General features: G+C 40.8%; 1 protein-coding gene across 6 annotated transcripts in view; it reads left to right on the forward strand.

The window, feature by feature from the left end:
- ppp6r2a (protein phosphatase 6, regulatory subunit 2a) overlaps window positions 1-16,011 on the forward strand; it is an 87,426-nt gene that overhangs the window by 30,987 nt on the left and 40,428 nt on the right. For all 6 annotated transcript variants that reach the window (XM_084330807.1, XM_084330811.1, XM_084330809.1 and 3 more), the window contains exons 6-13: window positions 394-459; window positions 1,586-1,698; window positions 3,720-3,833; window positions 4,801-4,927; window positions 10,489-10,641; window positions 13,247-13,477; window positions 14,265-14,329; window positions 15,612-15,727. In XM_084330807.1, coding sequence (XP_084186933.1) covers window positions 394-459; window positions 1,586-1,698; window positions 3,720-3,833; window positions 4,801-4,927; window positions 10,489-10,641; window positions 13,247-13,477; window positions 14,265-14,329; window positions 15,612-15,727 — 985 coding nt within the window. The remainder of the gene's footprint in view (window positions 1-393; window positions 460-1,585; window positions 1,699-3,719; window positions 3,834-4,800; window positions 4,928-10,488; window positions 10,642-13,246; window positions 13,478-14,264; window positions 14,330-15,611; window positions 15,728-16,011) is intronic.

Below are 16,011 nucleotides of genomic sequence, written 5' to 3' on the forward strand. Positions count from 1 at the left end.
ACAGGGTAATAGTAGAAAGATATATATATATATATATGCAATAATATTTTATCTGAATATAAAAATGAGAAAAATAAACAGTGTAACAATCGGTTATATTATACGTTAAAATAAATATAGGCAATAAGAAATTTGAATCTGAATATATATATATACACACACACACTATGAGTAAGTGTAAAAGTAAACCGTAGACACAAGGTGCCCTAACTGGCATGATGTACATCATACGTTGTAGTCCGTGCAGGTTTTGGTGGTGTGTGCTTGTGGTGTGTGCTTGTTTTTCCACTCGTGTGTGCTTGTTTTTCCACTCGTGTGTGCTTGTTTTTCCACTCTGCATCATTGAAGTAGCAAATCTAATGCTAATAGAATGTTCTTTGTTTTCTCTCAAAGTGGCTGAATGAGGAGAAGCTGATTCAGAGACTCACAGAGCTCATCCACACGGGCAAAGATGAGGAGGTGAGTGTCTGGGCCACCAGTAACCAGCCCGCTATGGTCTCCATTTAAATCCTGATTCTCACCACAATCCAGTCAGTTGGACCACAAGTTGTGATGCTGTCTGGGTGCTTGAGTTTGTACGATAAGATATTTCTATATTAATCCCCTTGGGGAAATTAAAGTGTCATAGTGGCATGGGGGAGGGGGGGGGTACATATAATAGAATAATAGAACATAGAACAAAGTGCAAAGTAGTAATGATAATAGTGATAACAGTAATAGTAGTTAACAGTAGTGTACTAGTGACTGGCAGGATTCAATCAGACAGTAGTAATAGTGATGATGGTAAACATGGTCCAAACCGTAGTAACACACTGCACCAGAGTCTGCATAATATATATTTATACACTGACTATATATACACATATCTGTCTGAATATACCTGCATGCAATCCTTCTATATACCTACTTATACACCTGCATATAACCCATATAACTATGTATGATGGCATATACAATAATGCTGTATATACTTGTATATATTTAAATTCTTACAGTGTATATATATCTATCCACATCTGTCTGTACATACCTGCATATAATCCTTTTTACATATTTGTAGATTCTATATCTATGTACATATCTCTTACCTACTCTTACTACCGGTAGTTACACTGCTGGCCAGTATGACTTACTACCATAGTGTCTTTATACCTGTATCACTGTACATATTAATACTACAACTCTGTACATACATCTGATTAGCACTATTACTCAGTAGTACAAATTTATATATTATATACCCAGTTTAATCACCTATACATTGTATATTACTATTGCATTTTACTGTTTTGCACTCTGGTTGGATGCCTAACTACTTTTCGTTGTACTGTACTTGTGCTGCATGATGACGATACATTTTAATCTAATCTAATATGCTGGTACAGTTAGCTAAAACTGATTTTGCCATGACGTTTTTGCGCATCATAATATTTGTCAGTGATGTTTTTCTGCAGTTTCACGATAAACAATACGACATGAAACATTTTGACAGGAATTCTTTCAAATTAAAGGCACGTTTGAATTGATACTGTAGTCCCCTGAAGTTGTGTGAATTTGTCAGATGTATTGATTTCCTCTCTTTCAGAGACAATCAAACGCGTCCCAAACGCTTTGTGACATCATCCGCCTTAGTCGAGACCAGGCCAACCAGATGCAGGAGAACATGGAGGCCGACCCCCTGCTGACTGTCTTAGAGTCGTAAGTAGACGACCTTATTGACTGTGTTAGAGTCGTAAGTAGACGACCTTATTGACTGTGTTAGAGTCGTAAGTAGACGACCTTATTGACTGTGTTAGAGTCGTAAGTAGACGACCTTATTGACTGTGTTAGAGTCGTAAGTAGACGACCTTATTGACTGTGTTAGAGTCGTAAGTAGACGACCTTATTGACTGTTAGAGTCGTAAGTAGACGACCTTATTGACTGTTAGAGTCGTAAGTAGACGACCTTATTGACTGTTAGTGTCGTAAGTAGACAACCTTATTGACTGTGTTAGAGTCGTAAGTAGACGACCTTATTGACTGTGTTAGAGTCGTAAGTAGACGACCTTATTGACTGTGTTAGAGTCGTAAGTAGACAACCTTATTGACTGTGTTAGAGTCGTAAGTAGACGACCTTATTGACTGTGTTAGAGTCGTAAGTAGACGACCTTATTGACTGTGTTAGTGTCGTAAGTAGACGACCTTATTGACTGTTAGTCGTAAGTAGACGACCTTATTGACTGTGTTAGAGTCGTAAGTAGACAACCTTATTGACTGTGTTAGAGTCGTAAGTAGACGACCTTATTGACTGTGTTAGAGTCGTAAGTAGACGACCTTATTGACTGTTAGAGTCGTAAGTAGACGACCTTATTGACTGTTAGTCGTAAGTAGACGACCTTATTGACTGTGTTAGTGTCGTAAGTAGACAACCTTATTGACTGTTAGAGTCGTAAGTAGACGACCTTATTGACTGTTAGTCGTAAGTAGACAACCTTATTGACTGTGTTAGAGTCGTAAGTAGACGACCTTATTGACTGTGTTAGAGTCGTAAGTAGACGACCTTATTGACTGTTAGAGTCGTAAGTAGACAACCTTATTGACTGTGTTAGTGTCGTAAGTAGACGACCTTATTGACTGTTAGTGTCGTAAGTAGACGACCTTATTGACTGTTAGAGTCGTAAGTAGACGACCTTATTGACTGTTAGTCGTAAGTAGACGACCTTATTGACTGTTAGTCGTAAGTAGACAACCTTATTGACTGTGTTAGAGTCGTAAGTAGACGACCTTATTGACTGTTAGTCGTAAGTAGACGACCTTATTGACTGTGTTAGAGTCGTAAGTAGACGACCTTATTGACTGTGTTAGAGTCGTAAGTAGACGACCTTATTGACTGTGTTAGTGTCGTAAGTAGACGACCTTATTGACTGTTAGTCGTAAGTAGACGACCTTATTGACTGTTAGAGTCGTAAGTAGACGACCTTATTGACTGTTAGAGTCGTAAGTAGACGACCTTATTGACTGTTAGTCGTAAGTAGACAACCTTATTGACTGTGTTAGTGTCGTAAGTAGACGACCTTATTGACTGTTAGTGTCGTAAGTAGAGGACCTTATTGACTGTTAGTCGTAAGTAGACAACCTTATTGACTGTTAGTGTCGTAAAAGTAGACGACCTTATTGACTGTGTTAGTGTTGTAAGTAGACGACCTTATTGACTGTTAGTCGTAAGTAGATGACCTTATTGACTGTTAGAGTCGTAAGTAGACGACCTTATTGACTGTTAGAGTCGTAAGTAGACGACCTTATTGACTGTTAGAGTCGTAAGTAGACGATCTTATTGACTGTTAGTCTTAAGTAGACAACCTTATTGACTGTGTTAGTGTCGTAAGTAGACTACCTTATTGACTGTTAGTCGTAAGTAGACGACCTTATTGACTGTTAGTGTCGTAAGTAGACGACCTTATTGACTGTGTTAAAGTCGTAAGTAGACTACCTTATTGACTGTTAGTCGTGAGTAGATGACCTTATTGACTGTTAGAGTCGTAAGTAGACGACCTTATTGACTGTGTTAGAGTCGTAAGTAGACGACCTTATTGACTGTTAGTCGTAAGTAGATGACCTTATTGACTGTGTTAAACTTGGCTCCGTGGATAAAAACAGAACTCTAGCTGCTTTTCTTTGGTACTCACTCTGGTGGCTGCCTCCTCTCTGTCCTCACTCTGCCTCCTCTTCTCTGTCTCCAGGCAGGAGAGCGTGGCGGGGCTCCTAATGTTCATGTTCGAGGGGGAGAGGAGCGAGGTCTCCATCGTCAACGGAACTCAAGTGCTACTTACCTTACTGGAGACCCGGAGGTCTGGGTGAGTCAATACTGACTCACTACTGACTCACTACTGACTCACATGTTATTCACCATACTGGAGGTCTGGGTGACTCACTACTGACTCACTGCTTACTCACTGCTGACTCACTACGGACTCACTACTGACTCACTACTGACTCACATGTTATTCACCATACTGGAGGTCTGGGTGACTCACTACTGACTCACTGCTGACTCACTGCTGACTCACTACGGACTCACTACTGACTCACTACGGACTCACTACTGACTCACTACGGACTCACTACTGACTCACATGTTATTCACCATACTGGAGGTCTGGGTGACTCACTACTGACTCACTGCTGACTCACTACCGACTCACTCCCGACTCACTGCCGACTCACTACCGACTCACTACCGACTCACATGTTATTCACCTTACTGGAGGTCTGGGTGAGTGACAGGTTTGAAACTCTCTGTGGCCCCTCCCCCTACACGCTTAATTGCTGGCATATATTTACCGCTTGAAACAATGTGAAGCATTCTGGATCTATACACCTAATTGATTGAATGACAAATTATTATTGAATCTTATGTTATGAGTTTAAAACACCCTGGGTCATGTCTGCATCGTGTGTGTATGTAAATAAGAGTCAGTCTTGACCTCACGTTCTCTCACTCATCACATGTGTTTTAAATGTAAACGTTATTATTAACCCTTTCACTGCCACACGACAGAAGGTTACCCCTTTACTATCACACAACCGACGGCGATGCTCCATCATTAGCTCCGCACCCGCGGAGCTAATGATGCTAATGATGGAGCATCGCCGTCGGTTGTGTGATAGTAAAGGGCTAACCTTCTGTATTGTCACAGTGAAATGGTTAACTGGCTGTCGTGTGGCAGTGAAAGGGTTCATTTAAATAATACCCACGTGGCAACACTGCATGAAGCCGCTCCCTCTCATCCCGCCTGACACGCTCTGCACCTCTGGTTCCAGGTTGGAAGGGCTGATGGATCTGTATTCTCAGGGTTATGAAAGGTCTTACACTGTCAACAGCAGTATTTTACAAGCCATTGAGCCCCATCTAAAGGACTTCCAGCAGCTTCTCCTGGAGCCCCCCAAGGTAAAGACCCCCCCCCACACACACACACACACACACACACACACACACACACGCACACACACACGACATGTCATTAACCCTTTCACTATGTGTGGTAGTGAAATGGTTAACCTTCTGTAGTGTGGTAGTGTACAGCTACCAAATACATATTCTTACTTCATAGAAGACTGTATTAAGACTATATTACGATTGTATTAAGACTATATTCTATATATATTGGGACCCTCTCAAAAAACTATCTCAATGTGGTTTTCCCAATAAAGAATTTCAATTATGTTCAGACTGTGTTCAGACTGTGTTCAGACTGTGTTCAGATTCAGACTGTATAAATCAATGAATCGGCGCGATAATTAAAATTAATGCAATGATTTTGACGGGCGCGATTAATTGCTATTTGCGCGTTTGTTTTAATGAGGCGGAACCAGGGCTCGAGACTAACGATGTCCCGTCGTCCCGGGGACGATCAAATATTGATTTGGGACGAACAGAAATCATTGCCGGGACACAAACGGGACGAAGAGGATTTTTTCTTTTTTTCACAGGAAATGTCAATTAGCCGAATGTCAGTGCGCGCACATATTGCTGTCAAACGGTGCGTGTCTCGTGCCGACTTAGTTGACAGAGAGACGGCAACATTATCATGTGGGGTTCTCACTGAAGTCTAAACGTTGCGTGATTTGCCGAATCCAACTATCTCCGCCGTCCCAACGCAGCGATACGCTAATCCAGCATCAAGCTCCCGCCCACCATTCTGATCAGCAAACCACAGGTCGCGCTGCAGCAGCCCCAAATTTATCTCGACATCGAAAAAGAAAGAGGTTAAAAAATGCCAGGAACTGGTGATACTTGCTGTGTGCGTGAACATAATCCCTTGGACATGAACTGACGGTACATTTTTATTGATATATCATTGGGATCCCCCTCCGAAATTGGTCAACACGTCACCATGCATTTTGGCCGGAGCTTTAAAAAAAGCACGGTGGACACGCGGTGGACACCTTACGTCTGTGTTTATAATGAATGAATGGTAAAACGGATTATATTGAAACATAGTGCGAGCACTCACAACAACTATTAACACAATTTATAACAACCCATATTTATTATAGTTGACAGTCGCACAAGACCACTATACAAGAACCGTGAAAATATCAGAATGTTATAAAAATAAACGCTATACTGGCATCCTCTCAGTGAAGAGAGCACCGCAAATATGCTGCGCTATTTGAAGAGGATAAACACAGCAGAAGAAGATGGAGAACAGACACACACTGACCAACAGGGAACTGCATCCAACAATACAACCCCTGACTCTAACGTAAGGACACATTTAAATAACAGAAGTGTAATGTTATCCGCAACGCCCCAACCCTGGACACCTTCAAAACTGCTCTAAAAACACACCTTTTGACCAAGGCTTTTCCCCATCAGTTAGTTTAGATTAGATTAGGTCCATTATCCATTATCCCTAACCTTCCCTCATCCCCTTTTCCCCCCCTATTTCCCTAGCCCTATTTTTTGTCCTGATTGTGAAGCGACCTTGGGTTCTATAAAAGGCGCTATATAAATTTGATCTATTATTATTATTATTATTATTATTATTATTGGAACTGTATATTATCGACACGTTCTAGTTATAGCTGCTTATTATCTTTGTGCTTACAATAATCAAAAGGTACGGTACACACAGTTGGTCACCCTCTGTGCCATTATCAGCACAAAATATGTCCCCATATGATCAAAGTGACGTTGATATATTATATATATAAAAAAAAATTGGGACGGTTTACATTCACTTTGGGACGGTTAAAACTGTATTTCGGGGAGCACAAGGAAAATATTTCAAAATTGTTCATGAGAGTGACACTGAACATTCTGTAGATCTGTCGATTGAATGTGAAACCTCATGAAAAATAAAAAGATTTAAAACGTAAAACACCGGAAAAGACGTTTATTTTGTACAGTGTTTTCCTCCACGAGTACTCGAGTACATCATGTGATCAATCGATCTGGATTATTTTTGCCCATCCCTAGTTTATCCTGTGCTGAAGTCTCCATTCCAATAGAGATAGTATATATTTTGGTGTTTATTTGATTATTGTTTCACTGCCTTTTTATTTATTACGTTTCCACAGTTTTTTCCTCATACTTTATTAACATTTTGTACATGGTACCGCAAGGTACATTAATAATTCATGTACATGTTAAAAGGATGACACAAAAAGCCAGACAGAGGGCTTGTTTCCAGTTTCAGTTTGTTTTATAATAAACAATCAAACTGAGCATTTTTTTATTTAGGATATTTAAAATGTTTTCCAATGTTAAATAAAGGTTTATTGCACTTTGAAACGGTTTCCTTGCATTATTATGCTATTATATTAGTAAAAAAAATCTCTCAAAACCGCAATATCGCTTATCGCAATAATTTTCTGGGACAATTAATCGCCCAGCAAAACGTGTTATCGTGACAGGCCTAGTATTCAGACTGTGTTCAGACTGTGTTCAGACTGTGTTCAGACTGTCACTGTATTCAGACTCTATTCAGACTGTATTCAGATTGTATTCAGACTGTGTTCAGACTGTGTTCAGACTGTCACTATTCAGACTGTATTAAGGCTGTATTCAGACTGTATTAAGGCTGTATTCAGACTGTATTCATACTGTATTCAGACTGTATTCAGACTGTGTTCAGACTGTAGACTGTATTCAGACTGTATTCAGACTGTGTTCAGACTGTATTCAGACTGTGTTCAGACTGTGTTCAGACTGTAGCCTGTATTCAGACTGTTGTGAAGGGCCAGATTAAACTGAATATATATATGTATCGTTTGATATACCTTGTATATTATTTGTATATATACACGGAATATCCCTTTACCTGCGTACAAACCAGAGTAATATTCGCTCTCCTATTGGACGGCGACCCCAGGCGCCAACGACCAAGCCCCCAACGGCAAGTTCAAAGGCAACTCCGGGCATGTCGGTACATGCCCAGAGTCTGCGTAGTAATACGAGACAAGAACTGAGGTTGGGACTAGATATTCACCTTACGTATAAATACGGCGCAGGTGTAAACAGCAGTAGTCTTACCAAAACCTTAATACCTTCACCACGAGTCAACGTGCAGTGAAGTGAGCAACCTTGCATCTAAATAGAGCATTGAGAACCGCGTGCGAATAGAATGTTAAAGTGTCAGAGTTTAACGCAGTAACGTTGAGTTCGACTTAATCTAATGTGAAGTAATAGTCGATCATTTATTGTGTATCGTGCGGCTACCATTCTTCAGTGACCAGCATTACCATCGGTTCGTCGTGTATTTAGCTAGTGCACTTATCCAGGCTGTGCGGCCTAAATCCGTGCCCACACCCGAGGAGTCCTAGGCGAGAACCGTTGGATATGTACACAGGAGAATCTACACCGGCGATTGCAGAACCATTTCTGGTTGGATTATATTGCTTTGGGACCGTGACCACCGGAGAAGAGCACCGTTGATTCCACTGTCGTTTGGGATTTAACCTCGTGAGGATCACCACTCGGGCCCGCCTCTTGGAAGGGGCTGGCTAGCTGTCGTCAATGCTATCGAGCATATTGGATTACAACTATTGCTTTTGTCTGCTGATCAAGGGAGTACATGCACTGGCTCCTGTATCTGGAGCCTCTTTATTCCTCGTTGACTCAGACTGTGTACCCGAACATTCCTCTACCCCTCCCGGCCTTACACCCCGGAGGGAACCCAGTGTCTCCAGTTGGTACCGGTGTGGCCCATATAATTGCTATACCACAGGTGGCGTCAGCTTAGACCCATCATAGTATTCCTACTATTCTCATTGACTTATGCTCTTGACTGACTTTACGTATGTTCTTCGCCATACAAGCGTAAGCCTAATTCTCAATCTGTAACCTAACGTTGCTTAATAATAATAAATAACCCTCCAATATAATTTATGTGTCAATGCCGTATTCTTGTGTGGGTGTTCACCATATATATTCATGTACTGTATGGCCAGTAATTAAAGTACATAACTAGTAGTGGTTTAATATATCACAATCTTTAATACAGTCAGGGTTTTGTAACCCCTCAGTTACACAGACTGTGTTCAGACTGTAGACTGTATTCAGACTGTGTTCAGACTGTGTTCAGACTGTCACTGTATTCAGACTGTCACTGTATTCAGACTGTGTTCACACTGTGTTCACACTGTGTTCACACTGTTCAGACTGTGTTCAGACTGTGTTCAGACTGTGTTCAGACTGTGTTCAGACTGTGTTCAGACTGTGTTCAGACTGTATTCAGACTGTGTTCAGACTGTAGAATAATTCAGACTGTATTAAGGCTGTATTCAGACTGTATTCAGACTGTAGACTCTATTCAGACTGTATTCAGACTGTCACTGTATTCAGACTGTAGACTGTGTTCAGACTGTGTTCAGACTGTGTTCAGACTGTGTTCAGACTGTATTCAGACTGTAGACTGTATTCAGACTATTCAGCCTGTATTAAGGCTGTATTCAGACTGTATTCAGACTGTAGACTCTATTCAGACTGTATTCAGACGGTCACTGTATTCAGACTATTCAGACTGTGTTCAGACTGTGTTCAGACTGTGTTCAGACTGTATTCAGACTATAGACTGTATTCAGACTATTCAGACTGTATTAAGGCTGTATTAAGGCTGTATTCAGACTGTATTAAGGCTGTATTCAGACTGTATTCAGACTGTAGACTGTATTCAGACTGTATTCAGACTGTAGACTGTATTCAGACTGTATTCAGACTAGGGCTGGGCGATATGGAAAAAAATCATATCGCGATAACGATATGATAATTTTATTTTATTTCTCGATATCGATAATTATCGAATTGTTATAAGTATAAAAAAAAACATTTTTTTTTCTTTTTTTAACAACAGATGTATGTTTATTTTGCAGCAATTCTTTGTCATTGCCGCCATCTTTAGTGTTACATCCCCTCACACTCCAGTTTTCAGGCTGCAGCTGGTTTAAAAGCTAAAGTAAACCGGCTTCTCTGCTGGCTGTGGCTCCAGAGGAGTTGAACAGTTCTGGCTCTGCTAGTTTATTTTCGATCTTTTGGCGCTTTTTTGGTGGACAAACCACCGCACATGTGCACCGTGACTCGTGACTGGAGTCTAGTTCTGCTAGCACACATAGCCTACTGTGTACAGACGGTTTCAAAATGTATTTTAAATTAGAAAGCAAACAAAATAAATGGACAAGAGAAAAAGAAATCTGAATTTGGTCAGTATTGTCATTTGGACAAGCAAAGCCATTACTTTAAGTTGCAGGCAAGAAAGACAAGTCTGTCCACTGTCTCTGGTTTTAAAACTGCCCTGTTGCAGGTAAAAAAAACAAAAAAACGATTTTTCGATTTTTTTTAATTTCGATATTCGACATCGATTATTAAAATATATCGCGATATTTATCGTTATCGTTATATCGCCCAGCCCTAATTCAGACTGTCACTGTATTCAGACTGTATTAAGGCTGTATTCAGGCCGTCTCATGGAGTTCTGAAAGCCCCGCCTCCCTCTCTCTCCCGAACAGAAAAGTGCAATACTGACGACCGTGGGCCTCCTAGAGGAGCCGCTGGGGAACGCTCGCCTTCACGTGGCCCGTCTGGTGGCCGCCCTGCTGCAAACCAGCGCCCCCAGTGTCTGTCAGGAGCTCTGCAGGCTGGCCACCATGGACCTGCTGCTGGTACGTTCATCATCATACTAACCCCAACCCTGCTGCTGGTACGGTCATCATTATACTAACCCTAACCCTGCTGCTGGTACGTTCATCATCATACTAACCCTAACCCTGCTGCTGGTACGTTCATCATCATACTAACCCTAACCCTGCTGCTGGTACGTTCACATTGTACATATGTCTAAACTGAACACTGTGACCTCATTTTTTTACTTCTAATTTTACTATGTTATTTTATTTCATACTTATCTTGTCTTGCACAGTCTCTGGAGCGTAACAGTAAGAAGCATTTTGTATAAAAGTATTCTGTACTTCTGTATGACAAATATTAAAGAAACTTGAAACTTGATCATCATACTAACCCTAACCCTGCTGCTGGTACGGTCATCATTATTTAGCTTTTATCCAAAGCGACTTATAAATGCAAAACAAGTCGGCAGGAGGGTACATCTCTGGGTCAGTGGTATTATTCATCAAATAGTGTCGAACCTGAGTGTTACACCCTGTGTGCATAGTAATATAGACATATTAGCATGATAGATAGTATAAGTATAGTAGCATAGTAATATAGACATATTAGCATGATAGATAGTAGTATAAGTATAGTAGCATAGTAATATAGACATATTAGCATGATAGATAGTATAAGTATAGTAGCATAGTAATATAGACATATTAGCATGATAGATAGTAGTATAAGTATAGTAGCATAGTAATATAGACATATTAGCATGATAGATAGTATAAGTATAGTAGCATAGTAATATAGACATATTAGCATGATAGATAGTATAAGTATAGTAGCATAGTAATATTGTCCAACTCTTAATTTCCGATACCGATATCAACCGATACCAATATATGCAGGGTTTCCCCCCCCCCAAAAATGGAATAATTTCAGGTAATTAACATTACATATCTCTTGTTGTGGAATTAACACAACATTATGCATAGTAATATAATAGACATATTAGCATGATAGATAGTAGTATAAGTATAGTAGCATAGTAATATAGACATATTAGCATGATAGATAGTAGTATAAGTATAGTAGCATAGTAATATAGACATATTAGCATGATAGATAGTAGTATAAGTATAGTAGCATAGTAATATAGACATATTAGCATGATAGATAGTAGTATAAGTATAGTAGCACAGTAATATAGACATATTAGCATGATAGATAGTAGTATAAGTATAGTAGCACAGTAATATAGACATATTAGCATGATAGATAGTAGTATAAGTATAGTAGCACAGTAATATAGACATATTAGCATGATAGATAGTAGTATAAGTATAGTAGCATAGTAATATAGACATATTAGCATGATAGGTAGTAGTATAAGTATAGTAGCATAGTAATATAATAGACATATTAGCATGATAGATAGTAGTATAAGTATAGTAGCATAGTAATATTGACACATTAGCATGATAGATAGTAGTATAAGTATAGTAGCATAGTAGTAGGGTATATAATAGTAAAAAGACAGTAAGGTTAGTTAGTTAGTAGTGGTTAGATTAGATTAAAATGTATTGTCATCATGCAGCACAAGTACAGTACAACAAAGAAGTTTGGCATCCAACCAGAGTGCAAATGTAACAGTAAAGTGAAAATGGTAATATACAATGTACAGGTGATTAAACTGGGTATAAAATATATATAAATTAGTACTACTGAGTAATAGTGCTAATCGGATGTATGTACAGAGTTCTAGTATTAATATATACAAAGACTATGGTAGTAAGTCATACTGTACATCAGTGGTGCCCAACCAGTCGATCGCGATCGACAGGTAGATCGCGGGCTGATTTCAAGTAGATCTTGATTAATAAAATTAGATTATTTATAAAAAAATATTTTTTTTCTTTTCTTTTTTTTTGCAAAATCAACTCTGCCTCTCCTTGTTAACTACAACAAGCAATGCTGTTTGTTATTTAAGATGAGGTCGGACTCGGCACTGACAGATTTGTGTTCATTATGCTGCTTTTATAAAGCCTCAAATGACGGCTTACAATATACAATTTTGGCTGGTAGCTCTCGGCTAGGTGGTAAATTAAAAAGTAGATCTTGGTTCAAAAAAGGTTGGGCACCCCTGCTGTACATAGTAGGCCTGTCCCCGACTAAGGATTTATATAGTCTACTTTGATTAGCCTAAATTTGCCGACACTCGACTGGTAAAAAAAAAAAATATATATGTGGGGGGGGGGGGGGGGGGGGGGGGGGTGCTTAATGTCTGAAGAAGTCGACTGAAGGCTTCCTGTTCTCTGCGAAAGCATGCCATTGGTCCACTGATGGATACATCTTGACATGTCTAGTGTGTGAAATCCTCTCTCTCTCCTCCCCCTCTCTCTCTGTCTCTCTCTCCCTCCCCCTCTCTCTCTGTCTCTCCCTCCCCCCCTCTCTCTGTCTCTCTCTCTCCTCTGTCTCTGTCTTTCTCCTCTCTCTCCCCCCTTTCCCTCCCCCCTCCTCTCTCTCTTTTCTGTTTGTCTGTCTGTCTGTCTGTCTCTCTCTCTCTCTCTCTCTCTCTCTCTCTCTCTCTCTCTCTCTCTCTCTCTCTCTCTCTCTCTCTCTCTCTCTCTCTCCTCCCCCCCCCCTCTCTAGGACCTGTTCTTTAAGTACACCTGGAACAACTTTCTTCACTTCCAAGTAGAGCTGTGCGTGGCGTCCATCTTGAGTCACCCGTCCTCAGAGGAGCGCTCGCTCCCGGGGCTCCAGCCCCACGAGGACCAGCCGGCGGCCGCAGCCACCAGCCCCGAGCCCCAGGAGGAGGCAGGGGAGGCGGGCAAGGCCGGCGACACGGAGGCCTCCATCCACAACGCCCTGGTGGCACATGTAGGTGACCCCCTCGAACAGCTGAGAATCTCCACACAGTAGGAGCAGCAGAGTCTGTCTCCAGTCAGTTACCAGTTGTAATAATTACATTACCTCCACTCTGTCTGCAGCAGGTCTCTGTCTGTATGTCTGTATCAATAGTCTATGAACGCTACGCAAAGTTGGGCAACATATTGGCACAATTTGGAAATGCACAAACACAAACTGCTGTTTTTATCTTTTAGCTAACACACCTTCTGGGGTAACATTAAGTGTTCTATCCAACATTAAGTGTACTATCCATGCTCCACACCGTCTGCTTCCTGCAACAACTCACATTTTCTGTTTCAGTGGCACAAACGAGCACTTTTGGTGGACGTGTTTGGTGGTAAATAATAAGATAAAAACTGAGTGCTCTCAAAGACCACTGGAGTTCAGTTGAAACAGCGAGTACTCGAGTAATCAAAGTCTATTTAATATTCATTGTTAAAGGAACACGCCAACATTATGGGAAATGCGCTTACCGTCTTCTCCAGAGTCAGACAAGAAGATGGATACCTAGATACGTTAGCCTAGCTTAGCACAAATTGATGGAAGCAGATATGCACCACTAGCCTAGTAGCTGTTGGCCCAAGACACTTCTCCCTGATTTTTAAGCTAGGCTAGCTGGCAGCCCCTTTCTAGTTTCTACTGAACACACAGAGGAAATTGGTATCTATTGTCATTCAGATCAAGATCATGTTGATATAATATTATATGTCCTCCTCTTCCCCCACACTAACCTCCTCTCTCCTCCCCCCTCCTGCAGCTCTTCCAGAAGTGTCGGCTGGTACAGAGAATCCTTGACGCCTGGGAAGAGAACGACAAGATACAGTAAGCCTCTCCGTTCACGGCTCAGTGCTGACGCCTCATTTATACTCTGATGTGGTATACTGCAAAGGTTGCGGCCGGCCTACCGAGCTCCCATCAAGACGAGCTGACATGCACAGCGCAGATATAATCATACGATTTTTTTTTATTTTTTTTTTTTATTTAACCTTTATTTAACCAGGAAGTCCCATTGAGATACAAGATCTCTTTTGCAAGGGAGACCTGTTCACATTAGGAAGTGCTGCATACATTAAATTGGTTGGTTAGACCTCTGTGATAAATCTCGCTCGCAGTGAAGTTTCTCAGAGTTTGCTCGGGTTAGTCCATTATTTCACATCCCTGTGCGTAGAGACATTCTAAATTCCGTGCGTAGGAACGAAAATAGAACACTTTCTACGCATTATTGATAAATGAGGGCCCTGGTCTCTTAAGTGTTGAGATGTTTCTAGATGTTCTGGTCTCTTTAACCTCTTAACTGGTGCCCCCAAAAGTGGCAATTTTTTTACTTGAACTTGAGGACTGCATACTTTTTTTGCAAACCAAAATACTATACTTTATACTTATAGCACATGCATGAGCCTGGTCTCTTTTGAAAGATAACATTCTGAAGTTTCTGATACTATTCACTTTTAGTGCTAATGAAATAGAGTAACATAGGTCTGAACTTGAGTTGTAGAAAACATTTTATGGCTGAAATCCAAATTTCATAAAAATCTGTTCAGAAATGAGTGAGTAGGAGCTATTTTGGTAAAACAGGAGAGAAAAAAAGCACTGCAGAAAACCATTTCCTTATTGACTACCGGTAATGCATTCAGCGGAAATTTCTCGTCCTCTTTGCGCTCGTGACTTTTCACCTAGATCCCTGATTCGCTCATCCCCACGTGGGGTAGCATTGGATAGCCACACTCATTGGTTACAACCCTGTCCAATAATTTTCAAGATCGCTAAATGATTGACGGAGCTAGAGCGTCGGGAGTCGGGAGTGATATTCGAAAAAATTAAAAAGTCTGCCGTGTACTTTGTCGCACGCCTCACATATCGGCATGTAACTCGAGAACCGCTGAACGGATTTTGTCGCCTGAAACGGCAATCGACAGGCAACAAATATGACTTTAATTCGATATATATAACAAAATATGCACACCCGAGCCGCTAGAGGTCGCCAAAGTGTGTCGGTGCCAGTTAAGAGGTTAAGTGTTGAGATGTTTCTAGATGTTCTCTCTCACAACACGGTGGTGTTCTGCACGTGGAAGGTTGTAAGTGTCCTGTGTGTCTGTGATGTCAGATCTGAGGGTGGCACTAGGAGAGGCAACATGGGTCACCTGACCCGGATGGCCAACATGGTGGTACAGAACCTGGAGAAAGGCCCGGTCCAGGCCCAGGTCACTGACCTCATCAAAGGTAAGAGTTTCAACGTGTCATCAGTTCCCCTCTGCTTCATGGTGGCCAAGGGTTGTTAAGAGTTAAGTCTTAAAATGTCTTACGTTCACTTTTACTAATTAAAGTCCATAACCCTCTAAAGCAGTGTCATGCCCATGCAACACTAGACATGTTTTAAATATCTTTGGAACCGTTTATGATAAATACTTGCTTTAAATTGTATCTGAATCGGGAGATATCTTTCTCTCAGAATACTTGGTTGTCACTCAGGTGTGTTTGCACCAGATTTCACATGGAGGCTCAAA

The sequence above is a fragment of the Notolepis coatsorum genome (genome assembly GCF_963971535.1).
Source record: "Notolepis coatsorum genome assembly, chromosome: 15".
NCBI lineage: Eukaryota > Metazoa > Chordata > Actinopteri > Aulopiformes > Paralepididae > Notolepis > Notolepis coatsorum.